Source organism: Podarcis filfolensis (assembly GCF_964270895.1).
Source record: "Podarcis filfolensis genome assembly, chromosome: 3".
Taxonomy (NCBI): domain Eukaryota; kingdom Metazoa; phylum Chordata; class Lepidosauria; order Squamata; family Lacertidae; genus Podarcis; species Podarcis filfolensis.
The window spans coordinates 106267458-106293145 of NC_139606.1; the positions used below are offsets into that span (position 1 = coordinate 106267458).

At 42.2% G+C, this 25688-nt stretch overlaps 2 protein-coding genes across 5 annotated transcripts in view; one reads left to right on the forward strand and one right to left on the reverse strand.

Moving 5' to 3' along the window:
* ATL2 (atlastin GTPase 2) overlaps positions 1-13275 on the forward strand; it is a 31060-nt gene extending 17785 nt beyond the window's left edge. For 2 of the 4 annotated variants that reach the window (XM_083605222.1, XM_083605223.1), the window contains exons 5-13: positions 943-993; positions 2430-2486; positions 3078-3170; positions 3391-3529; positions 5511-5638; positions 6529-6585; positions 7503-7574; positions 8638-9069; positions 11957-13275. In XM_083605222.1, coding sequence (XP_083461348.1) covers positions 943-993; positions 2430-2486; positions 3078-3170; positions 3391-3529; positions 5511-5638; positions 6529-6585; positions 7503-7574; positions 8638-9069; positions 11957-12076 — 1149 coding nt within the window. In that variant the 3' untranslated portion in view covers positions 12077-13275. Of the gene's footprint in view, positions 1-942; positions 994-2429; positions 2487-3077; positions 3171-3390; positions 3530-5510; positions 5639-6528; positions 6586-7502; positions 7575-8637; positions 9070-11313; positions 11935-11956 lie in introns of those variants that run through there. The other 2 variants (XM_083605221.1, XM_083605220.1) reach the window with 2 other exon arrangements.
* Positions 13276-14569: 1294 nt separating this feature from the next.
* On the reverse strand, positions 14570-25546 carry EIF4A3 (eukaryotic translation initiation factor 4A3). Its single transcript, XM_083605420.1, has 12 exons — positions 25161-25546; positions 23371-23443; positions 22143-22209; positions 21806-21868; positions 20605-20737; positions 20075-20155; positions 18177-18318; positions 17407-17545; positions 17150-17265; positions 16368-16475; positions 15730-15857; positions 14570-14962 (listed from the first exon to the last, which is right to left on the reverse strand). The coding sequence occupies exons 1-12, from the start codon at positions 25324-25326 to the stop codon at positions 14946-14948; spliced, it is 1233 nt and encodes a 410-aa protein (XP_083461546.1). The 5' UTR covers positions 25327-25546; the 3' UTR covers positions 14570-14945.
* Positions 25547-25688: the final 142 nt, after the last annotated feature.

Below are 25688 nucleotides of genomic sequence, written 5' to 3' on the forward strand. Positions count from 1 at the left end.
CGGAGTAGCTGGAAATGGGGAGGTAGAAAAAGGTCTTCTTTTCCTTCCACTCTGCAGTTTTAATCTGAAATCTTAGGCGCAGTACTACACCCAGAGCTCAGAAACTGCTTGCGCTAATGAAATTCCCCGTCGCAAAATGCTCCTAGAACAATGGGAGTTTCTAACACTGCTAAGGATATATGTTTTTCAAAGTGGTGGTAGCCTCTAAATATCCTCAGGCTACAGCTTCAGAATGCACAGTCTGAAGCCATATGACACAGCAGCTTTGCTTAAAGCTAAACAGTCTTAGATCTGGTCAGTGACTGTGAACCCTCAGTAAGGTTTTTAGAACAGTGTCACCAGTATTTTGGAAAACGATGTCTCCTGTCAAGGCAGACATCGACAATTTTGGTATTTCAATGCCTATTGAAAATATTTTTAGTTTTGCCAAACAATTTTAGAGAATTAATTTGATTCGGCATTGGTTCTGTTTTACAATTTTATGTTTTAAACAGAATCATATATTTGCTGGACAAAGGAGCAGGAACGTGCCTTAGCACTCACTAAAATGAGAAGGAATGCTCACCATTACCAAGCTTGGGGAGTGTTTTGAAGAGCTCTGGCATCTGATGCATGCCCATACCTAGCAACAGGGCTCTGTCTGCTTAGTTAACCACCCAAATCCCATTGGTTTTGATTCCTTATTTCTGTGGCCGTCACAGGTCAGCATTTATTAACTTTTGACACGAGGCAACTTGAGAAATGATCATGCTAGTGTTTGCTTTGCTTTAAAAACTCCCTTTTTTACTTCTGATGTGAAGCATTCTGAATAGGATTTAGGACAGTGTGACCCCATCCCTGATTGTTAGTTTGGGTAGTAACTCAGTGCTGGTGTATTTTTTAATAGGAAAATGTATAAAATCTGTTGCAGAAATGTAAAAAAACTAATAATGTGTTTTCTAGGTGTACAATTTATCACAGAACATTCAAGAAGATGATCTTCAGCATTTGCAGGTAAATATGTCCATAAACAATGACGATTTCCCACTAAGGAAAATGACTGTAGAACTTGGATTATAATTAGTGTTGAGTTGTTGAGTTCCGTGTTGACCTGTTCATAGGACAGGTCAGAATTCTTGGGGGGGAAATATTCATGTAAGCAGAATCTGGCAAACTTCCTTTAGTAGCTGATCTCAAGGAGTGCTGTTTTGGAATGTAGTTGCTACTAGAAGTAGGAAGAGTGATGGGATGTTAAAAGACCTGATGTGCACATAGGACACGGCACAGAGTGCTTAAGGTCATGGCCATTACATTGCGATGGGCTCCCCGCCCTTGTCTTCTTTTTTTTTTAAGTATACTGATCATTAAAAAATAAAATGAAATATTACTTGGATTCTATGCAGTTCTAAGCAGCTATGGAATTTTTGTCCAAATTGGGTCTGCTAAATTTGGGCTCCTGTTGGAAAATACTATGATGATTCAACAGAAGGATGCTAGGTTTGAAGAATGAAATTATTTGGTTGGTAGAGCTGCTTGGTGGAAGAGTAATGGAAGCATCTGGATTTTGCCACTAAAAGATGATCTTTCTGGTTTTGAGATAGTTTTGAAGTCGGACAGCATGGGTCAAAAGTAACCTTGACATAGATAATATGGGGAGGTGGGCACTGCTGGTACATACCGCTAGAAGATAAAATTAAAGAATTGGTAAATATTCAGATTGAAGCACAATTTTTATGGTACAACCTATGGTACAACCTAGTCGATTTATTTTTCAGTTATCAGCTTTAAAGGGAGATGTTCCCAGACATACTGAACATTGTGACCCCAAATGGCTAATGCAGCAGTTTTTCATTTTCTTTTTACAAAGCAGAAATATTGTATAGTATAATGTATTTATAGTAGTCATTTTATTGCCACAATTGGCAAAAGTAGGTTGGCTCCTATTAAACAGAGGATTACTGTTGAGTCACAAGACAGTGGAAGTAGGCAAAAAGTTGTTTAGTACTGCAGGCCTTATTAATGGATTGGAATACAGTTGTACTATGGTTCTCAAACGTCTTGCGACTTGAACATTTTGGCTCCCAAACGCCGCAAACCCAGAAGTGAGTGCTCTGGTTTGCGAACGTTTTTTGGAAGCCGAATGTCTGACGTAGCTTCCATAGCTTCCGATTAAGTGCAGGAAGCTCCTGCAGCCAATCGGAAGCCGCACCTTGGTTTTCGAATGTTTTCAGAAGTCAAATGGACTTCGGCAACAGATTCTGTTCGAGAACCAAGGTGTGACTGTATATTGCTTTCCTTTGTATTATAAGCTTGGTCAGTGCAAGCACCTGACAATGATGAATAATGACTTGAAATCCAGTATTGGGCTACTTTAATGTCTTTCTGAGCATGTGTTGCAGTACTGTTTGTTTCTGTACTTTCGATGCATGCTTAATGGCTTTGTTTTATAGTTGTTTACAGAGTACGGAAGGCTAGCTATGGAAGAAATTTATCAAAAGCCATTTCAGGTAATAGCATGATTATATTGGTCATAGTTAAGTGATTTTTGTATGTATGTTTAACATCTTAGGGCAGTTTCACACATTACAGTAGAATCCAGTAAGCATTAATCATAGCATATACCAACTTCAACAGAACATTTATGGTGGCTACATAGTTCCTAACCTTACACATTGATAGTACGTGTAGATCAGGGCAGCCAAATTTTCCCTAGGCTCCATCAGGTGTTTCATGGTGATTGTGTGTAAGTTGCCTAAGCCATAATGGGTAAAGGTTCCTGTCAAAGTTCATATAGTGTTGGCTCAGTCTGCTATAAAGCTATTGGCCTTAACAGGCTTGTTGATGGTAGCCAAAAGCCGTATTTTTGTGACCAAACCTTGGGCACATTAAGCAATGACGGTACACATGGCAAAGCAGTTGGTGTATAATTTTTATGGAAAAGCTGAGGTTAAATTATGGCTTCCATGGCGGCATTTTCAGGCTGCTTATGTTTTGGAGATTAAAATCCTACTTGTTCAGCTTCTGAGTATTTCTAGTTATGCATGCTCTTCTGCTGGCCAGGGCAACAGTTAACGGTTACTTTTGTCTTTCTCATATAGACACTAATGTTCTTAATTAGAGACTGGAGCTATCCTTATGAACATCCATATGGCTTAGTTGGAGGAAAACAATTTCTAGAAAAACGGTTACAGGTAAGCTATGACCTGCAGTAAATCGTTAGTAAGACCATGTTCCTAAACAAACGAGAACTTGGTTCATGAGAGCTGCACTACATAGAACCTAAAAGCAATTATTTTGGATTAGGTCAGCCTTAATATTCTCTGTAATAAAAAAAATACTAAGCTGTGGTGCCAGAAGGATGTATAAAATCTCTGATAAGATTGTGTTGTGAAAAATATGTATTGTTTGTAGGTTAAGGTGCACCAGCACGAAGAGCTCCAGAATGTAAGGAAGCACATTCACTCATGTTTCAGTAATCTTGGCTGTTTCCTATTGCCACATCCTGGTCTTAAAGTCGCAACAAACCCAAGCTTTGATGGGAGGCTAAACGGTATGAGGTTTTTCATTTGTATTCCTGGCTTTAATAGATTACTGATTTGAATCTGTATTCAAGTGCAAATGCACTGAAGGTGGTAGATGAAGTGCACATAATTCTAAAATTTAGTACGGATGAGCTCTGATATATAGAGTAATATGCTTATTGGAGAAGGAGATGTTAGTATAAATTCTGTTTGAATGCTGTAGTCAAATATTCAGTTAATGGGTGTTGGGAGGGCACTAGTGTATATGTTTGAAACCTATTTTATACACTGCTGACAACAGTGAATGGGATGTTTGATTGAAACTTACACAGTAATGAAAGTGGAGTAGGGGAAACAAAGCCAGACTGTTGCCAACATGGTTTCCCATTACAGTGGTGCCCCGCAAGACGAACGCCTCGCAAGACGAAAAACCCGCTAGACGAAAGGGTTTTTCCGTTTTGGAGGCGCTTCGCAAAACGAATTTCCCTATGGGCTTCCTTCGCAAGATGAAAGCCCATAGGGAAATCTCCAGGACAGCGGGGAAGCGCAGCGCGTCTTCCCCACTGTCCTCGGACCTCCTCCGAAGGCTGGCGGTGGGGCGGAGAGACCTCCTCCCGCCGCCAGCCTTCGGAAGGCTCCTCCGAAGGCTGGCGGTGGGGCAGAGAGACCTCCTCCCGCCGCCAGCCTTCGGACGGCTCCTCCGAAGGGTGGCGGTGGGGCGGAGAGACTTCCTCCCGCCGCCAGCCTTCGGACGGCTCCTCCGAAGGCTGGCGGCGGGAGGAGGTCTCTCCGCCCCACCGCCAGCCTTCGGAAGGCTGCTCGGAAGGCTGGCGGCGGGAGGAGGTCTCTCCGCCCCACCGCCAGCCTTCGGAAGGCTGCTCGGAAGGCTGGCGGCGGGAGGAGGTCTCTCCGCCCCACCGCCAGCCTTCGGAAGGCTGCTCGGAAGGCTGGCGGCGGGAGGAGGTCTCTCCACCCCACCGCCAGCCTTCGGATGGCTGTCCTGAAGACTTGCGGTGGGAGGAGGGTTTTCCTTCCCACTGCCAACATTCAGAATGCTGTTCTGAATGTTGGCGGTGGGGAGGAAAAACCCTCCTCCCACCGCAAGCCCCGGGAACAGAGGAGAAGCGCTGCGCGCCTTCCCCTCTGTTCCCGTACCTGTCCTGAATGCTTGCGGTGGAGAGAAATGCCCTTCTCCGCACCGCCAGCCTGGCAAGCGGTCTCCATAGGAACGCATTAATTGATTTTCAATGCATTCCTATGGGAAACCGTGCTTCGCAAGACGAAAAACTCGCAAGAAGAAAAAACTTGCGGAACGAATTAATTTCGTCTTGCGAGGCACCACTGTACATCTGAACTGGGCATTTGTTTTGAGAAACTTACTATACTAGAACTGTATAGGCATGCTAGCTTGAAAAGAAAAAGCTTCAGCAGAATCTGGACATACTTGAAAAACAGCAGCTGCCTATCATTGCATATTTTTAATGCTGTATTTTTATTTATATTCTTTTGGATGGGCATAAATAGAAACTCTTACACACACCTGAAGCAATGTTTATATTTCACTGATAAGCTTTTGCTCACTTCTTCTGTGCTTGGAATAGAGCGCCAAGCAAAGTAGCCATCAGCCAGGGCATGTATTAGGCGACTGAATTTTTTTATGTGAGTACTTGTTAGAGAACTAAGATCTAACATTCACAGCATTTTAGAAATAAATTGGGACAATAAAGATCGTGCTTATCTTGTGTTTCTGATTCAAGAACACAAATCGATGACAGTGCTGCTGTTGCTGCTCTGGTTTTTGGATAGCCTTGTTATAAAGGACTGGCAATCTTTTAATGAAACAACCTTCAGCATTGGCTAAGGTTTTAAGGTTTTTCTTTCTTTTTGGATATCCAATTATTGAGTTGGGATGTTTCACATCATGTTAAGCCGCCACTGACTCTGGAGAGAAGGAGCGTCTTGTTAATTGCGGCAAAATTGCAACTCCTTTTCTGTGACTGATTCCACTAGACATTGATGACGACTTTAAGAGTGAGCTTCGGAATCTGGTTCCATTGCTGCTTGCTCCTGAAAACCTGGTAGAGAAAGAGATCAGTGGCTCGAAGGTGACATGTAGAGATCTTGTGCAATATTTCAAGGTAGGCAAATACTTGTGCTCATTGATCAGTTCTTTAAAATAGTGAACCTATCATAAGCCCTTCAGCTTGTAGTTCAGAGCCCTGTTAAGTGACAGAGACCCACTGAAATGCAGTAGTGTGCACATTATGGCCAGCATAATCAAAGGCATGGCTGTTTTTTGGTCATAAAGCTTAGTTATTTTTTCTGTTCTGTTAGCTATGCTCTTGCAAGAGAAAAGAAGCTTTCTGCAGCTATATGGCCCCAATTTTCAGTCGAGACTTTCAATGTTGTTTCCTTTCCTGGCTCTTCCAACATATTGATGTACATAAACCAACCCTTTGCTATATGGGCAACTTCACTCACCTCAGGTTGCCCCATATCTCATTAGGCTGTTTTGCTCTTTATGATGCAAAGTGGTTTCCAGTTGCCCCTGGAGTGATGCAGGTATACCATCCAGGACGTTAATCTGCAAACTCCTGTTCTTGAAGTAGTAGTCTCCTGCTCTGGCTGGTGGTTGCAGTGTTTTGTACCAAAGAGTAGGCAAACCCCATCTGATTTGTCATCACCCAAAGTTGGCATATGTGGGGCAGCATGGAGTCTACTTGTCCTTGAACTGTGTTGCTGCACCCATCTATTGGTGCAGAGCGCTTCCAAAAAGCACACCCAACAAAATGATCCTAGGAAAACCACCTTTAATTATGGTTATGCTTCCCTACAGCATGGTGGTTGTTCAGTGAATCCAATCTTCAACATTGCTAAAAAGTATAACATTTAATATTGGTGGACATGATAGACCACCTTAATCCAGTAAGTTATATTATTTAATGGAACTTGAATTTTGGGCGTTGTGTTTAAAATCTGCTTTTCCAGTCGATTGAAACTAGACAGTAAAACCTTGCTTTGTTTTTAGGCTTATATTAAAATCTATCAAGGAGAGGAGCTGCCTCACCCTAAGTCAATGCTGCAGGTAAAGTTTTGTACACTTCTGTCTCTAAAGGTATCTGACGCCAAGAGTGTTTGATACAAATCAGGCCAGCTGATGGTCAGAGGCTGTATGCTTGTGAATAAAAGCTGCTGGAAACTGCAGGAGGGGACAGTGCTGTTGTGCTCAAATCCTGCTTGCAGTTTTCCCATAGGGCTCTGGTTGGCGACTGAGAGAACAGGATGCTGGACTAGATAAGCTATTGGCCTGATCCTGCAGTTTCTTTTTGTGTTCTTATACTATGTTAATGGAGACATTTCAAGATTTGGGGATTGAAATCCCAGATCAGTAAATTTGTGCCTCAGATGGGGGCATGCCCTGCTCCAGCGAAGAAATAACTGGGAGCCCACTTTAAACTCCCAATTGTTCATTTGAAGCCCCACCCTTGCCTGCCCCACACCCAGTGTTACGTATGAGGGAGGCCTGGCAAGCCAAGTTTGGCCCATGGGTCAGAGGTTTCCTACCTAGATGCTGAAATGGAAGCTTTATGCATACAAAGGTTAAATGTCAGCGTGACAAACCAAGATGTACACTGATTCTGCACATAGCCAACTTGTGCTGTCAGATAAACTGAGATTAAATGGGTCTATCCCATCTAGTACCTTGACGTGCCTTTCTTCAGAGTGAGTTTCTCGTAAAGCAGTGTTTTTTGGGATTCTCTTTCTGGTAACTGCAGCAGATTAGCCCAGAAAACTGTTTTAAGATTGCCAAGCAATTCTGTCCAAGAGCTGACATCAGAGGGTGGGTGTTGCAAGTAATGATTCAGGAGTTTAGGGTATGAAAATATGGTAAGAATACATTCATTTGGTATTCAGATCACAAATATGGAAACTATGACACAAATGAAACTCCTCCAAGCTGTTTAGTGTCACTTGCTATGCTTTGTTTTTTTAAAACTTAAGGCAACAGCAGAAGCCAACAACCTTGCTGCAGTAGCTGGAGCAAAAGATACTTACAACAAAGGAATGGAGCAGGTATTGATGTGAATGGACGATATGTTGCATGCTTTGAGTTTAACCTAAGAACTGCTCTGCACTGCGTAGATATTTGAGCTTAGATCTCATAAACCAAGAGTAGGTAGATCAAGATCTACCAATAAATCTCTGAGTGATTTGCAGTGGATTGTCAAGGATGTTTGAGAAAGGCGCACCCTGTTCCTTAATTCTGAATACAGACACCGTGAGCTACTTCTTTGCATCTGGTTCCAGTATATAAATAAATCAAAGTCGGAGCTGTGGTGTTGCCTGCTTCTCAGACTTTTTACTTTTTATTTGCAAATTGAACACAGAAAAGGAAGTGGGGAAAATATTAAAGGGGGTGGGGATTAATGCCGCTCAAATGTACCTGAATATACCAAGATTAATGTTAGTGCAGAGAAACTTTCAAATTGTGATGTTGAGGTTTGAGGGAGGTAAAAGAAATGGGGACAGCTGGTAAGGAAGACTGATTCCGCAGCATGGTCGCTTAAGCATGGATGTTATGCCTGCATCAGCCCTCGGATGAATTGCTTAGCTAGTACACTGGAAGGATCGTGAATGGCTCTGGAGCTGTTATGTGGTGCTATATATATAAAGGCGATGTAAAATTAACACATTAATGCCCTTTGGTTGCCCTTGCTCCACATGCGTCAGTCTGATTTAGGCACAAGCAGCCGTCTTTCCAAAGGTGATGCTGGAGAGCTACTACATTTTTTAAAAGGAGCAGTGAAGGGAAGCTTCCTCCTTCATCTCCTTTTTTTTATTTATTTAAACTTATTCTGCCTTTTCTGCAAAGGTATGCATGGTTCTCTGCCTCTCACTTGTCCTCGCAACCTTGTGAGATAGGCTGGTCTTGAAGGATAGTGACTGGTTCAAGGTAATCCAGCTTTCTAGCTGAGCGAGGATTTGAACCTGGATCTTCGCAGTCCCTGTCCAGTAGAATAAACACTATATTTTTTTTGAGTGTGGTAACTTAGACCTGTAGCCCTCGTACCCCTATAACACTAGGGGAAATCTAACATAATGTAAGCTAATAGGTTGGTTCTGCTTATTCCAACAGGTTTGTGGAGGAGATAAGCCTTATATTGCTCCTGCAGACTTAGAGCGAAAGCACCAAGATCTAAAAGAGCTTGCCATAAAACAGTTCCGTTCTGTGAAAAAGATGGGAGGTGAGGATTTCTGTCGCCGTTACCAGGACCAGCTTGATGAAGAGCTCGACGAAGTCTATGCAAACTTTGTGAAGCACAACGATGGCAAGAACCTCTTCTATGCTGCCCGTACCCCTGCTACTCTCTTTGCTGTTATGTTTGCCATGTACATAATCTCAGGACTGACTGGCTTCCTTGGAATGAACTCCATAGCTACCCTATGTAACCTTGTAATGGGGGTCGCTCTCGTCTCCCTTTGTACTTGGGCATATGTTAAATACTCTGGGGAATTCAGAGAAGTTGGAACACTCATTGATCAGATGGCTGAGCTACTATGGGATCAGGTGGGTACCTTTGATCTAAAAGCTTTCCTTCCAGAAGAAACTTGCCAACTTTGCTGTTCTTGAGCAGTAGTTGGTCTAAATGCCCCTCCTGCAAGATTGAAGAACAAGCACCAGAAATAAATCACTAGAGAATGAACCTGGTGGAAATAGCCTTTGAAATCCACCCAGAATATTTTTAGTATCTCCGTGCCCAATCATACAACCAGATTTTGAAAATCCCTAGAAGGCAGAGGTAGTAATGTAAGTTCATCTCCCTTTGTGTGTGTCCATAAAAGGCCACAGGTTTGGTTTATACTCTTAAAAGGTAAGTAAGAACTGTCTTTCCAAAGAGGATGGGTATTTGAAGATCCTAGCAGTTCTGATTCCATATTTGGTTGTCATGACACTGAATGGAAAATTCATGGAAGTTGAGCTTGAGTACATTATAGGACCGTCTGCTGTAGCATACGTTGGCTTGTTTACTGCACACTAAAATTGCTCGTTCATAAAATGATCAGTTCTTAAAGACTGGTGTACAGACGAAGTGCATAAACATGTCAGCAGGAGATTTGGAATTGGAATGTGATAAGCATAAAGCTTTAATTAGGCACATGGTAGGAGGTTTTTCATTAAAATTCCTATTGGTAGGGGAAGGACTATGAGCCGTCAATGGCTGGCCACATCAAGGTATGTATGCACTTCAGCAAAGGGTTTCCGAGTTCTTTGTTCAAAAAGATTTTCACATGAATTCTTCTTGATTAAACCTGAACAAAAGAAGCATACAGTGTGCTCTGCTGCAACAGCTTCCAAGACATTTGAGAGTGCCTTCTCATCAACTAATTAATAGTTTCCTTAGCACAATCCTTTGCATGTTTTATCTGAGGTGAGTCCCACTGTGTTCAGTAGGGCTTACTTTTAGTAAAAATAGCCTTCATCTGAAACGAGATGGGAGGAATCTTGAATTGTAAATATGTAAAGAATGAACCACAAACACACCATGTGTAGCCCACCATTGGCTCTGATTTTGTACTTTGTGGCTTTTCATGTACGCATGTTGAGTCCCCTCATTATTTAACCTAGGTTAGACTTGGCCTAAGAGTCATTTTTTTCTACTGAGTCCTGTTGCATGACTAAAAGGGTGCCCTTATATTGCCACCTGCTGGCTAACTGGCATTTTGCAGCCAGGAGCAGCCGCAGGTCCACTTCTTTTAGAAGTGTAAGAGTAGGAAGGTTGCTCCGAGCTTTTATAGAACTAGGATGTTGCCTCCTATAAACAACTTTTATAAGATTTGGGTACTGAATCTCACTAAGGTGTAGAAAGAGCACAAGAGCCCTGATCTATTCTAGTATCCTGAGCGACCAACCAGCTACCAAAGATACATGATTCAAGCAGTCCTGTCGTGGTCCAGCTACAGTTCTGTTTGTAGACAATATAGTAGAAACCTCTGTAGCCCATGTGCTAAATGAACACCCCTCCTGCTGCATCTGGAGACCTTACCTTTACTGATGGGGCTTGGAAATAAAGGGTTGTATCCAATAGTGGCTTTGTTCTAGCAGAATGGGACACCCTGCACTTTGGGGGACCCTCCAAAACAGCTTGCAGTATGGCTGGATGGGCTGTGGCAGGATTGGGGTCTCTAGAAAATTGGGTGCCCCGGCTTCCACTACTGCAAAGCCACCCATGGATATAGTGCATAGCAGCTTCTATAGATTTACTCAGAATGTTTTTTTAATTCTCACTTGCTTATTGATTCTTCTCATGGAAATGACCTTTTATTGATTAAAACTTGCTCCATGCCCAGGAACTTGGGAATCTCCCTTGTACAGAGTTGGGTCATTGGTTCATCTTGCTCAGTATAGTCAACACTGACTGGCAGAAGCGCTCTAGTTTTCTCAGCCTGACCTGGAAATGCTGGGAACTGAACCTGTATCTTCAGCATACACAGCAGATCCCATATCGCTAATAGCCAGATGCTTTTCATTTGGAGAAAGCTTTTTTACTGTTCCTGAACTCTCTTTTGGTGCAAGACCTTGGTAGATTGTGGTATAGAACTGTCAAAGCTGCACTCCAAATCTTTGGTGAATTTGAATAACCTGTTCTAAACTTTAAAGCCCAGCAGTTAGGATTGAAAAGGCAGACCACAGCCTCCAAGATCAGCCTGTACATTTTGAAAGCAAAATCTGTCTTGTTCAGTGTCTAACTCCTATCCTTCACTACTGACCTTACACCTTCCTGTCTCTTGTCTCTTTCTTCCTTTGCTTCAGAGGAGTCCCAAGAAGGTGAGAATATCAGTGAGGACTGACTTTAACACCCAGACTGCTTTCCCCTTCCCCCTGCTCTCTGCCAACTGCTTTTCTAACAACTCGCTTCCATGTTTTAGGTGTGTTCCAAATTCTTTGAAGTTGTTAGACGTCGAGTGATTCGCCGTGCTCTTACCTCAGCACAACGGCAGCGGCTTTCATCCAACAATAACAAGAAGAAAAATTAGCCAGTATTTTTACCCTTTTCTTTTCTTTTTTCTTTTCTTTTCTTTTCCTTTCCTTTCTGAAGCGTTCACACTTAACTCGTATAGACAGTAAGCAGGACCATCTGGCCCACTTTACATAAATGCTATAAACATACCAGGTTGAAGATGCATTATAGGGTATGAAATTGCACCTGACGTTCTAGGAATTGTAAAGTGATTTGGATTCAGTCAAATACTACATAGGAGAAAACCACTTAATGCTCTGGAAATTATTAACCATATGCTGGTAGCCAAACGCATCTCTTTTTTTTCTTTTTGTATTATACTTTGGGATGCATTTCATACATGGTTTTAATTTTTGTTCTAATTTTTTTTATGTTTCAGCGGGTTTGGGGTTTTGAGTTACGTTTATTTATTTTTGTACATTTCTCATGCTGCAGGTGATAAAACCTCTTGGTGATAATTTGATTGAGGATACTATGAGACAATCGGTTACAAACTCTCTCAAAGCAGGCCTGACTGAACAGATGTCTCAGCATGCCAGATTAAAGACAGATTGACCATTCATCTCCTTTCTACTGCCTGCCCATCCTAGACTTGCTTGCTGTACAATGAGAACTCAATAAACCAAAGTTTACATTGACTCTAGAGAAGTAGATTATTCTGACTGGCTTCTCAATTTGCTGCCGTCACATTGTGGGAGGGTGCGGGTGCAGGGTAAGAAGTTTTGATGGCTTTTAAGGCTTTCTTTTTTTTTTGCTTCTGAGACACAGCCCAGTGCCACAGAGAACAGGAAAGTGAGGTATCTGCTTCGACACGAGTGTACCCAGGGGGAGGTGGTGTGGGCTCTGTCTTGCAGAAACATATCCACTGTAAAAGGGTTTTTCAGGGAAGTAATTTATCGAGCCTATACAAGGAAATCTTTTAACAGAATGTATGTAGCCACAAAATAACCCATCAAATATTTTAACTTTGTGAACACTTGTAAACCGTTAACATGATGAATCCAGCTGACATATCAGCGGTCGCAGTCAGCTGCGGAGTCATGTTTGAGCCACTACATTTAGCTACTCCTTGCTTTTCTGCCTTTTCTACCAGTATTACCCAAATGCATGTGTATTATCTCCACAGAAATTACATTTAGAGGTAACAATTGTAACCAAGGAAGCTATCTTCAAGTGTACATTGTCTTGCCTTTTAAACTTTGGAGACCTTGTCCTACAGGATATGCGTATTGAGAAACGAGAGCAGATTTTTCTCTGCAGTTTTAGCCTTCATGTATATATAATGCCATTAATACGACTTGCGGGGGAGAAAATCCATCCAAAAACAAAAGCCGTTGCCTACAGCTACAAAGCAATGAGTTAGGATTGTCTGTACAGTGTGTCTAGTTATTTTTTAAGAAACCACAGGGCATGTAAAAAATATAAATATATAAATACAATTTTGTATCAAAATTTTGTAGTTTATGGCAAAACCTGGTTCTGTGATAGGCAAAGTACAGTCCCTGTAAAGGAATGTTTGTGGCTCATGTAAATGTGTGAATGCATCAACACAATTTGGAGTTTTTTGATATATTTGTGATATTTACTGCCTTGAGCACTGCAATCTCACCCCCATGGGAAATCAGTGGGAATGTTTGTTGTGAAACTTTGTCCTCAGTTGCATTTTAAAGTTATTTCCTGTAATTTATTTTCCGGTACATTATTAAAATCAATTGTGTATATATGAAATTAAACTCATGATTTTTATTTAGAAACGTTGATGTAACTTTACTGTATCAACTATATAGCATCTCTTGATGTGCTGGCCAGCAATGGTTATTTGTAAGCATAAGAGACTAGCTTTTACAAAATGGTGTTCAGTTCTCTGTGCAACTTAAGTGCCAGTCAAAGTTCATTACACGGCAAAGAGCCCAACAGCTTTTGACCCAGCAGGCGCTGCTACTAAAGAAGAAGAAGAGGGGAGGAGGCTATTTTTCACAACTCAGCCTTCAGCCGCCCCATACTGCTTTCCACCTTGTTCTGCAAGGTGTCCCCAACTCTCTGGAACAGATTTTAAAGAGGTACTGCAATGGGGAGGAAGAATCAGCAAAAGTCAGCTATCAGCAAAGGTATGTGCTGGATCAAAAGCTGTCCAACTGGATTCAACCCAGATGTTTAAATACAGTAAGCATTCTGTACAGGAACACTGAGGGAGATAGGGCTGCTAACTTTCAATTAATTCACCTTGGAGAGGAGCTCAGCCATTATTGTGGTCCACACTTCAAATGAAGACCACTTTAACAATGATGCTCAGATTGGTCGCGAAAGGCTAGAAACAGCATCCAACCATTTAAAAAGCACTACAGAATGAAAGTCCACATGCAAATGCTGCCTAGCCAGATAGCTTAAAGAGACTGTAATGTATCAACTAACTCAGAGTGTACATAACTACCGTATTTTTTGCTCTATAAGACTCACCTTTTCCCTCCTAAAAAGTAAGGGGAAATGTGTGTGCGTCTTATGGAGCGAATGCAGGCTGCGCAGCTATCCCAGAAGCCAGAACAGCAAGAGGGATCACTGCTTTCGCTGCGCAGTGATCCCTCTTGCTGTTCTGGCTTCTGGGATTCAGAATATTTTTATATTTTTTTCCTCCTCCAAAAACTAGGTGCGTCTTATAGAGCGAAAAATACGGTGTGTGGCAATACTATACGGTCATCTGTATTGCTCTAGTAAAGCAGTGAATCTTAACATACCTCTGCATCTGACGTAAAATATGGCGTGGTAAAATCCTTTATCAGTACTTGCAATACACACAAATTGTAAGTTACCACTTCCCTGCTATAAATACATAAATAAGATTTTAGAACAGTGAAAAAAGCATGAAAATGTCTACAGTGCATTCCCTTGCACTGCACCTTTAATTAGAAAATATATAAAATAGCATCATCAGAAACTTCATTTAAACTGACCTCTTCACTTGCTAATTAAAAATCATTTGACCTTGTTTGAGAGGCATAACACCAGAACAACTTGTTCTAAAGCACCAGTTGCCATTCAGCTGACAAGGAATTTATATGAAAACTTCATTGTTTTAATCAGAAAAAAAGATAGTAGCAGGCAGGATGACAATGAACACCTTATTTACAGAGATGCTACTTTTACAGCTTCCATCAAGAAAATTAAAAAGACAGTTTTCTACATTTAGGATATTCCCACAATGACAATGTTTTTTTAAAAAAATATCACCACAAACTTGTAGCTGCTTCCAATATGCTTTTCACCAACTCTGATCTTTCAGAACCATATTCAGAAGTACAGGCCTAATTGAATCAGATGTACACAGAATTATTTTAGAGTTACAACAATATGGTCTTAAGATAAGCCGTGAACAGCAGCCGGTGCTGTAACAAATCACAGCTAAAAGTCTTCAGTCCATCCTGTTCCTTCAAATAAGGTCAGCAACTAGATTAAAGAAAGAGATAACATAATGAAGGCATGATAATGAGCTGAGCGCAAGCAGTATTTATCACAATACTTGTGCAGCCTGCTTGAGGGTCAAGCCAAACATTTATCCATTTGACATATGGCTTACAACTTTATGCGCATGAACAAATTATGGTTAGGGACCACCTGGTTAGACGCAATTGCAATACACAGAAGGCTGGGGAGACAGTCTGGCACAGTGGATAGTGTCCAACATGGAGGAGCACAGAGCCCTGGATTCCTAATATCCACCACATATTCCATTATGAAGTATACGGCTAAGAAAATGCAACTAACTTTGATAGGGAATGCATATGAACAGAGCTGATGGAAGTTTAGGAGAGCAGCTTATCTGAACTCTCAGGGTTCTGTTTTTATTTCCTTGCTATACTGTATGGCAGGAGTAACATTTGCACAGGCTTGCTTAGCATTAATATTTGTGCATAATTCCATAGCATCATCTCTCATCTATCAACAGGATTCCAGCTGGGACAACAGGTCCAATTTAAACTGTCTGTACTGTACAGCAGAAATACAATTATGGAGCCTGTTCATCACTGTGCTGGCATGCTGTGTGTGATAGAAGGCCTATCTTCCTTCCCTTCAGGAATCTTGAAATCACAAAGCTTCTATTTGATTAGTGAACAGCTATTTATTTCATACATGCAATGTAACCAGTCAATCCAAAGAAGATGATGGCTATCTGCCCGAGTAGGACCAGGTTAGGGAAAGAATGAGATACTCACCATTCATGGGCATTTCATCAATCTGAGTGGAATAGTACTGCTCAATGTCTCGCAGAATACGGATGTCGTCGTTCTTTACAAAGTTGATGGCGACACCTTTCCGGCCGTAGCGGCCTGATCTACCAATCCTGGTGGGGCAAGAGCGGGACTCAGAATCAGTGAAATTAAATAAGCCATCTATCACACAAATCAGAATTTCCCATACCGTTTATTAAAGGCGGCATAACCAACTACTGATTGATTGATTGATTATTTATTACATTAGTTTACATTTATCTTGCTCAGGGCAACCAAAAACAACTTCAACCAACCAAAAAACTACTAATGATAGACATGTGCCATATATTCTAGAAAACAATTCATCTTACAAGTTTTTTAAAAGACACATCTTTCATGTTAAATATAAGTTTTGTGAAGGACTTAAAAAAGCAGGAGCATTTTCTTTGTTAAACACCATATTCTGAAATCTTCCATCATTTTTTCTGGAAGAAATCTTAAGTGTCCCCCCAAAACATCCAAGTATCTCCCTTTTCACTTGCCCCCCCATTTTAGACAGCTGGGAAGGGAAAGCTGCTCCCCAAAACCTTTTTCAAAGCTTCCCATTGCAAAATAAGAGTTTAATATATGTGCACACTTACCTGTGTATATACAATTCTCTGTTGTTTGGCAAGTCATAGTTAATAATCAGGGACACCTGAGGAACATCCAAACCTCTGGCCCAAACATCTGTAGAAATAAGAACTCGGCTGTAGAAAGAAAAAGAAAAAAGCAGTTACTGAATTGCAGAGACCCTCATAAATTACACTTGTTCCTTTGCAAAAATTACTGCAAAAGATCCAAGTAGAAAGGAAAACGTCTCCACAGACTTGTGTTTTCTGCAAATATGCAAAGAGTTGTCTGTGATTTTACAATGGCATGCATGCAATTTTCAGGATGAAATTTCATTTCAAAGTTCTATGTAGCTACTTCACAAGACTTGTTCCGCTGTGCATTCATTCTACCTGCGTTCTTCTGCTAGGATAACCCTGTTCTTTTTGCCTTTTGCAAAGCGAGGAGAGACAAAGGGTACTTAAACTTAAAACACACACACAATCTTGGTAAAAGTCTCTGGGGAAAGGTGAAACATAAATGGAGTTAATTAATATATATATATATATATATATATATATATATGTGTGTGTGTGTGTGTGCGCGCGCGCGTGCATGCACACGCACACACACACACACACACACACACACACACACACACATGCTTCTGTTCCCATGGGAAATAGCTCGGGATCTTATTCTGCATAATTCTGGGTCCTGCTCTGCCCACTGTTGGGCGGGGGGAACCCTAACACCTTTCCAGTAGGATAACGTGGCTCTCTTTCCAAAAATGTTTCCCCATCCCTGCTATATTCAAAAATTGCTGCCATACCTTGCCCCAGATCTGAATTCTTTCATGATGGACTCCCTTTCCTTCTGGGGCATGTCACCATGCATGGATGAAACAGTGAAGTTTGCTTCTCTCATCTTCTCAGTCAGCCAGTCAACCTGGGCCAGGGAACAGTCAGTTAATTTTTAAATCTGGCAGGAGTAATCCTCCAAAAAAAGCTAGTTTTAGTTCTGCCCAACTGTCAGCGCCAACATGAATCATGACTTGACTAAATCAGGCATTGTTTGTTGCTGATGTACCTTTCTCTTGGTGTTACAGAAGATGACAGCCTGTGTGATGGTGAGTGTGTCATACAGGTCACACAATGTATCAAACTTCCATTCTTCCCTCTCCACCGCCACAAAGAACTGTTTGATCCCTTCTAGCGTCAACTCATCACTGGATAGAGGCAGGAGAGGGGAGAAATTTTGAGCTGATTGACTTTAAATTGTTAAGACATTACATTTATAAAACTGAACATTTATTACTGCAGTGTTATTCTCTAGAACTGTCCATTCAAGTCTACAGGAATGTCTGTAGGTAAATTGCCAGATGGTAATATAGTGCAAATCTGTCCAATTTTAAAACTCAATAGTTGATTCTGCAATTAACAAGGCAAAGAGAAGTGACACAATGTGGAGGATAAGAGCTGGAAAGTCCCCACCTGAGCCACAAACCTATTAAGTGGCCTTAGGATAGCCAATAACCTCTCAGCCTCTGCTTGCACCTTCCCATTTGTAATATAGGAATAACAATTTACAGTGTGTTTTTTGAATACGCAGGCAAAGTGCTATACCAATGCTAAGTACAATGTTTACAAAACACTTTTGTATCTGCCTCAAGAAAACCCAGTGGGGCCAAAATCCCAGTTTTCATACCCTCCAGAAGAATTTAGACAGCAGGACAAGGATCAGGAAGGAAACAATCAAACGCATTCAGATATTTAACACTGTCACTGTCATCAGATTCAGAACTACTAATATAAGAGGAAGCACCAACGTGAGCTAAACTCGTAAACTCACTCACTCACCGCTTGACCAGAATGCGGATGGGGTCAGTCATGAATTTGTTGGTCATCTCCAATATCTCATGTGGCAGGGTGGCACTGATCAGAACCACCTGTGTTGCTGGAGGGAGGTATCTGTACACATCATAAATTTGCTCTTTAAAACCTAGACGAACCAAACAAGAGAGGGTACATTTGAGAACCTTATTGTACCTTGGTGAACATTTATTACAACCAAAGCCACTCCATTTTTTTTTCCTCCATGCCCGATCACTATAGTCCATGTGTTGGTAACCTCTAGGGTGGATTACAATGCACTCTATTGGGCTTGGCCTGGAAGCTCCAGCTGGTGCAGAATGGATTGGCTGCCCATTTACTACCAAACAAGGCTTAAGGTCTCTCTATTCCTTTACAAAGCCCCAGGCAACTTAAGTCCAGAGTACCCCAGAAACTGCTTGGGTAGGAGTATTGCTGTCTGTCTGCTGAACTGGTGAGGTTTATTTGACATAGGTAAAGGTAAAAAGGTAAAGGACCCCTGGACGATTAAACCCAGTCAAAGGTGACTATGGGGTTGCAGCGCTCATCTCGCTTTCAGGCCGAGGGAGCCGGCATTTGTCCACAGGACGTGTGGGTCATGTGGCCAGCATGACTAAACCGTTTCTGGCACAATGGAACACCGTGACAGAAGCCATAGCGCATGGAAATGCTGTTTTATTTTCCTGCCACAGCGGTACCTATTTATCTACTTGCACTGGCATGCTTTTGAACTGCTAGGTTGGCAGGAGCATTTAGTCATTTTATATTGCCCGGGACAACCCAAAGTGACTTGCAATCAAACAAAATACAAGCTAGCAGTTCTGCAAGCTGTTAACGAATGAAGAACTGGCAATCGTAGAACTGAAGAGTTGGAAAAAGACCACGAGGATCATCTAGTCCAACCCCCTGCGATGCAGAAATCTTTTACCCGACACAGAGCTCAAACTCACCTTTCATCACTTTACCCCTCCAATCTAAAAAGGTAAGGTGCACTCACACTTGTTTTAATGTTATGGCATAAAGCTTCAGTGGGGGGGGGGGGGGCTACAGCTGCAGATGACACTTAGCCATAGATTTTTCCTGCCTACTCACCAAATAATTATTTGGTGCCTTGCCGATAATTAACAAGTACATTGGTACCTCGGTTTACGAACTTAATCCGTTCCAGAAGTCCGTTCTTAAACCAAAGCCGTTCTTAAACCAAGGCGCACTTTCCCTAATGAGTCCTCCCGCCACTGGTGCCCTCCACTGTTTCGTTTCTGTTCGTAGACCGAGGTAAAATTCGCTAACTGGAACACTACTTCCACTACCAAATAGTTCATAAACAGGGCTGTTCTTAAACCGAGGTACCACTGTATACAGTCATACCTCGGGTTGAAGACGCTTTGAGTTAAGCGTGTTCCAGTTGCGCTCTGCAGCAACCCGGAAGTAACGGAGCACGTTACTTCCGGGTTTTGCCGCTTGCGCATGCCCAGATGCTCAAAATGACGTCACACGCATGCGCAGAAGTGGCGAAAAGCGATGCATGCGTGCGCAGATGTGCCATCGCTAGTTACGTTTACCTCTACATGTGAACGGGGCTCCGGAACGGATCCCGTTCGTATCTAGAGGTACCACTGTAATGGTATTTTTTATCATTATGTGGTAGTGACCCTAGAAAGCACTTACAGATTTCTCAATGAAAAATAGCCCATGATTTCTGGCAAGTTAGCCCTCAGTAACCATCCTGATGCCACTTGGAAGGAGTTTCCAAGCATTTGTATGACAGAAAAATACACATTTCTCCGACACTTTAGGCAAACTTGTTTTGGATTTTTATAGAAAAAAAACCATGACTTGCATCCACAACAAAAGTTTAGGACATTGGGGTTAAAATAATTCTTTACCTTTATTGAGCATCTCATCAGCTTCATCCAAAACCAACATTTTGATGGCACGAGTTCTTAGACTTCTGCGACGGATCATATCTGAAAGATTTCAGATTTGCATCAAGAAACAGGGATCTAGCAGAGATGCTGAGTCACTTCTTATTCTGCAAACTGATGGCTCAGAGGAGCAAAGGGAGTCTGATCTCAATTGGAATTATGACAGCAGTGGTATACTTCCCAAGCACACAAAAATCAAAAATCTGATTATACAAAAGTTACAAAGCAACAGCACTACTCAACCTAATTTCATGTAGTTCCCACATTGTATTTCTGTTTATATGGTGCTTTCATTGATTGTTTAAAACTAAGACAAAGTGCAGAATAAGGGAGGAATGAGGACGACGGGGGTAAGAGAACCACAGCTGTAGTTCCACACCTGGAGCACAGACTGAAGACTGAAAAGTATCTTGAGCATAAAGCTTACAAGCATTTACTCAAAACATTAAGGCAAATTCTTTGGTTTTCCTTGATAAAATTAATCTTCTCACCAAATACACGCCCCGGTGTGCCAGCAACAACATGCTGTCCGTAATCCAGCTTCCTGATGTCTTCACCAACATTGGTCCCACCAATACAAGCATGACACTGGACATTCATGTAGTCACCAAGAGCAAGAAGCCCCTGCAAGAGCAAGCACACAAACAGCTTATATTCAAGGGTACTACACAACCCAAACAGTAACTGAACCGGGGACCCTGGCAAGAGCCATGACATCTCCTGTGAATGCATGTGTCAGAGACTGAAGAAGCGCATTCTCCTATATGTAAAGACTACAGTGGTACTTCTGGCTGCAAACAGGATCCATTCCGGAGGCCCGTTCGCAACATAAAAGGAACGCAACCCGCAGGACGTCATTTTGCACACCTGCGCATGCGGCAAAACCCGGAAGTAACCCTTTCCGGTACTTCCGGGTCGCAACTTGAAAAAAACGTAACATGAAGCAAACGTAACATGAGGTATGACTGTATTTCATTTTCTAAGTCAGGAGTGTTTGACTTCTTTTGTCTTGTTGCTGCAGCCATTTCTACAGCTGTTCGAAAGATTCAAAAGTGCTAAATGGTGCAATGCATTCTATATATATATTTTTCCTGCCTACTCACCAAATAATTATTTGGTGCCTTGCCGATAATTAACAAGTACATTGGTACCTCGGTTTACGAACTTAATCCGTTCCAGAAGTCCGTTCTTAAACCAAAGCCGTTCTTAAACCATATATATATCACCCTGCTATTCTACTTTTCTTCTATCATACAACTCCAGGCGGCACGCAAAGGGCTCCCTGGCAGTCTTCCATCCAAGCACTGACCCAATTCAAACTTGCTTAGCATTTGGAAGGTTGCTGCAATCCTGTGTTCTCAAACCACGCCTGAGACTTGCTGCTAATTACAAAATGCTACTGTAGGCAAATTATGGGCTTTCAGAATTTAAATCAGGAGAGACCACTGTGATTGTGCTAAGTGTTAACTCTAAGGGCGCTTGTATGCAGCACCATTCTGTTTAGGCAGTTGCAGAAACATTTGCAGCCACTCTAAAAGCATCCACAGGGCACCGAGGCTTCAATATAATGCTGCACCCACCTAAGTTAACTGAGCTGCTTGTAGTGGAAGGAGAACAGAGTTTGTCACAGGGCCTAGAGATGCTGCAGCATTCCATTTTCATAAGTTACAATCTTGTATACGATTTGCTTACCTTCTGAATCTGTACTGCCAATTCTCTGGTAGGTGCCAATATCAATGCTTGCGTCTCACGAACCTGATTGAAACAAAACAGTTTAAGTGTTGCAGCCTTCATTCCTTCTAAAAAGTTATTTGAAATTTGAAGTGTTCACATATCAACTTATGATCTCCCTTAATGAGACAAAGCATGTATAGAGTATTTGAGATGAAATCCCATGTTCAAAAAATGGAATTAATCTGGAACGTTGTCCTTGGTCAATGTTAAGACAATGAGAATATATACTATAACTAGTCAGAACACTATTTGCATCTTCAAAAGTAAGTGTTGAGTATTTGTGTTCCAAAGGTACCTGGATGTCCAGACACTGTAGAACGGAGATGGAAAACGTTGCTGTTTTGCCTGTTCCAGACTGTGATCTAGAAAAAATAGTATTTTTAATAGCTGTGTCTGAAAACATAAGCAATAAATATCACCATATACAATATTAACCTTGTTGAGTACTATCAAAATAGTTTTGACAGATTATCCATTAATGAAACCAGATATGCAAATCTACCTGAGACCAACCTCCAAATAAAATTTAAGACTAATATATGTACTGTGCTAATCAATTCTAAATGGAACAAACTTTGTCTACTGGCATTACAGCTTATTTAACCTAAGATAAAAGTGGTTTACAATAGATAAAGCTAATACTAGAACTTACATGCAAAATAAGTGAGAATTCCCCTGAACACCTAGATTCTAATTTTAGACAGTTATAGGTATATGGTCACAATGAGATCAATGTGGGAGGTCACCTACAGCTACCTATGAATGCCATCTATGACAAGGTTACCAGATTTTTTTCAATGAATCCGGGGACACTTCAGCTTCAATGGATTTTGTATGGGGACTGATTTGTAAATCCAGGGACTGTCCCCAGGAAACGGGGACGTCTGGTAACCTTAATCTATGAAAACTATACCTACAGGTAAGAATTATAGCTGGATGGGATTGTGTCAGAGAGTAAAAGACACCAAGTAAAGGTATCTCTTTTTAAATGGTTCATGGAGACAGCAGTTCTACACATGCTTACTAGTGAGCGAGTCCCAATGAAATTTAGTTTTGAGTAAACATGCCATAAACTGCCCTCTTGAACTTACTCTAGTCCTGTGCATTCAAAAGCATTGTTCCTTACAATTTAAGAACATGGAAAGAGCTGAGTAAAGCATGAAGCTGGTGAGTTGGGGGGGCCTGTTGGGGCTGGGCTTGTGTGGATGAGGTGGAGGACCAACACGCACAGACTGCAATCCTGTGAGGCAGACCTTGACCCCCTTTAGAGTGGGGAGTTTTAACTGGATTGCTATTACTTTTAAAATAAATAATTAGGAACCCATTTTTTTATTGCAAGTTTCTAAGTGGAGATTGAATTACCTTCTGTCATGGATGCTTTACCTGTGATTCTTGCATTGCGGGGTGTTGTGGACTAGATCACCCTTGGAGTCCCTTCCAACTCTTATTATTCAATTAACTATTTGCATTCTTAGTCTGACAATATCCCAAAGTCCTGTGTGTGTGTGTGCAATTTCACTTACTGTGCAATCACATCTCTTCCTTTAATGATCTGTTTGATAGCTCTCTGCTGGATAGCTGAAGGCTTCTCAAAACCTACAAAATTCATTTATAAAGGTTAGATTTCCCTTCCAATTACATCATGTACTCTAAAAACATTGCCCAGAGCAGTACTGTAATAAAACCAACATTTAGAAACCAAAGCACTGAAATCTATAGCTGTTGGCACTCAATTTTAAACAGTAATAGGAGCTAGGGAGGAGACTGGGGAGAGAGAGGAAGGGAAAAGTCACAGTCAGGTGCCAACATTTATTATTTGCTAATGAAAGTGGCCAATGACAACGTGCAAACTTCACACATCTCTAAATTCACAAAGTAAAAATTCAATGAGGGAGGCAGCTACAAATGACCAAGAAGGGGAAGTTTGATTTGATGTCTCCTTAAATAACAAAGGGTTGTATCAAACTATCATATTCAGAGTACACCCACTGAAGTCAGCAGACTTAAATAATGACTAACTTAAGTCCACTGATTTCAACTGGTTTACTCTTGAGTATGGTTTACATCTGATACAACCTTTTGCATTTATGGGAGAAAAGAGGAAGAAACTTCAAATCCAGGGTAGCTAACATGGTACCTTCCAGGTGTTGTTAGACTAGAAGTCCCATCACCCCATTGTGGTTGGGGTAGATCATAGCTCAAGTCCAGCAGCACCACTGCTTTATATGCTTGAAGTCAGATTTATTTCAGAACAAATCCTATCTTGGGCACACTTTCCAACAGCAATTCTCATCACAATCCACCTCCCCTTTCCCTTTTGTATTGTGTCTTGTAGACTTTGATACACCAACACAAAGTAGAGGCCCTCCCCCCTAAAACACACAAAAACCAGTGCGCCCGTTAAAACTGATGTAGCTGATGTTTTGGAATGCAGTAGCAATACAATACATACTAAAAGTATATGTAGGCACTGCTACAGGTGCAACATAATACCCATTCCGCATTTGTATGAACTTGAACATTTAGTGTGGCAGCGCTTACATCTTGGAACTCCCTGCCAATTGATATTAAGCAGGAGACTTCGCTGCTTCAAGGAATTCACTTTGTTTTTACAATCAAGTGGCGTATAAATTTCATGGAAGTAAAACAAATAACCCAATGAAAACACACGTGGGGACGAATTACAATGGGACTACATTTAAACGGCCTCGGTCCTGTATACCTGAAGGAGCGTCTCCACCCCCATTGTTCAGCCTGGACACTGAGATCCAGCTCCGAGGGCCTTCTGGCGGTTCCCTCATTGCGAGAAGTGAGGTTACAGGGAACCAGGCAGAGGGCCTTCTCGGTAGTGGTGCCCACCTTGTGGAACGCCCTCCCTTCAGATATGAAGGAAATAAGCAGCTATCCTATCTTTAAAAGACATCTGAAGGCAGTCCTGTTTAGGGAAGTTTTTAATATTTAACGCTGTACTGTTTTTAACATTCGATTGGGAGCCGCCCAGAGTGGCTAGATGGGCGTGGTATAAATAATAAATTATTATTATTATTATTATTATTATTAAAAAATAATAAATCTTATATAGCATTCCTTTGAATTGTTTTCGAATCTTAACGCCGTTATTTAAATCTCACACCCGCGCCTACCTGGGCAGAGGAGGATACATAAAAAGCACCGAACGCAAGTAAGAATAACGGCCGAAACCGTCCCGGGTGGGCAGGGAGCTGCTTCCCTTCCCTCCCGCCCGCCCGCCCTACTTCCGCGGTGAGGGCCGCACGGCCAGCCCTCCCCCCCCCCGCCGGCTCCGCGCGCGCACCGTAGGCGTAGATGCCGCGCAGGAGGTCCTCGCGGAGGCCCATGGTGTCGAAGGTGGGGGTGACGTCCACCTCCTCGCTGGTCTCGAACTCCACTTTGGTCATGTCCTCCTCCTTCAGCAGCCGCTTTCGGGCCGAGCCCGCCGAACCTCCCGTAGGCCCCGACATCCCGCCCGCCTGTCACCCGCTCGAGGCTTCTTCTTCTAGCCCTTCCGAACCCCAACCGACGCCGCCACAGGAGACCTCCTTCGACCGAACCGGCCTCGACTGAGGAGATGCCCGCACGACGCGCCGGAAGAGCGAAGGCCTTAACGCGACACGCACCCCGCGCGAGACCGCCGGGGATTTGCGCATGCGCTCCAGTCGCCCCGTTCCCGACGCGCTCAAATGGACGTCAGCACGCTCGACGCTCGTTCAAAATCCTGCGCCCGGGCGACGTTGCGTCACTCCCATAGAGATAGGAACTTAGAGGTGCCACGGATATTTCTTAGAGTTAAACAGCCTTTCTTAACCTTGGGCCCCTAGATGTT

Bases quoted from the DNA above. Each gene is read 5' to 3' on its own strand.
- EIF4A3 (XM_083605420.1), bottom strand. From the start codon at position 25,326: ATGTCGGGGCCTACGGGAGGTTCGGCGGGCTCGGCCCGAAAGCGGCTG. The intron at 21,869-22,142 runs GTACCTTTGGAA...TGTTTCAATCAG, and splicing joins TACAGTGTCTGGACATCCAG to GTTCGTGAGACGCAAGCATT. The intron at 16,476-17,149 runs GTATGGCAGCAA...TTCTTTCTACAG, and splicing joins GAATTCAGATCTGGGGCAAG to CCGAGTTCTTATTTCTACAG.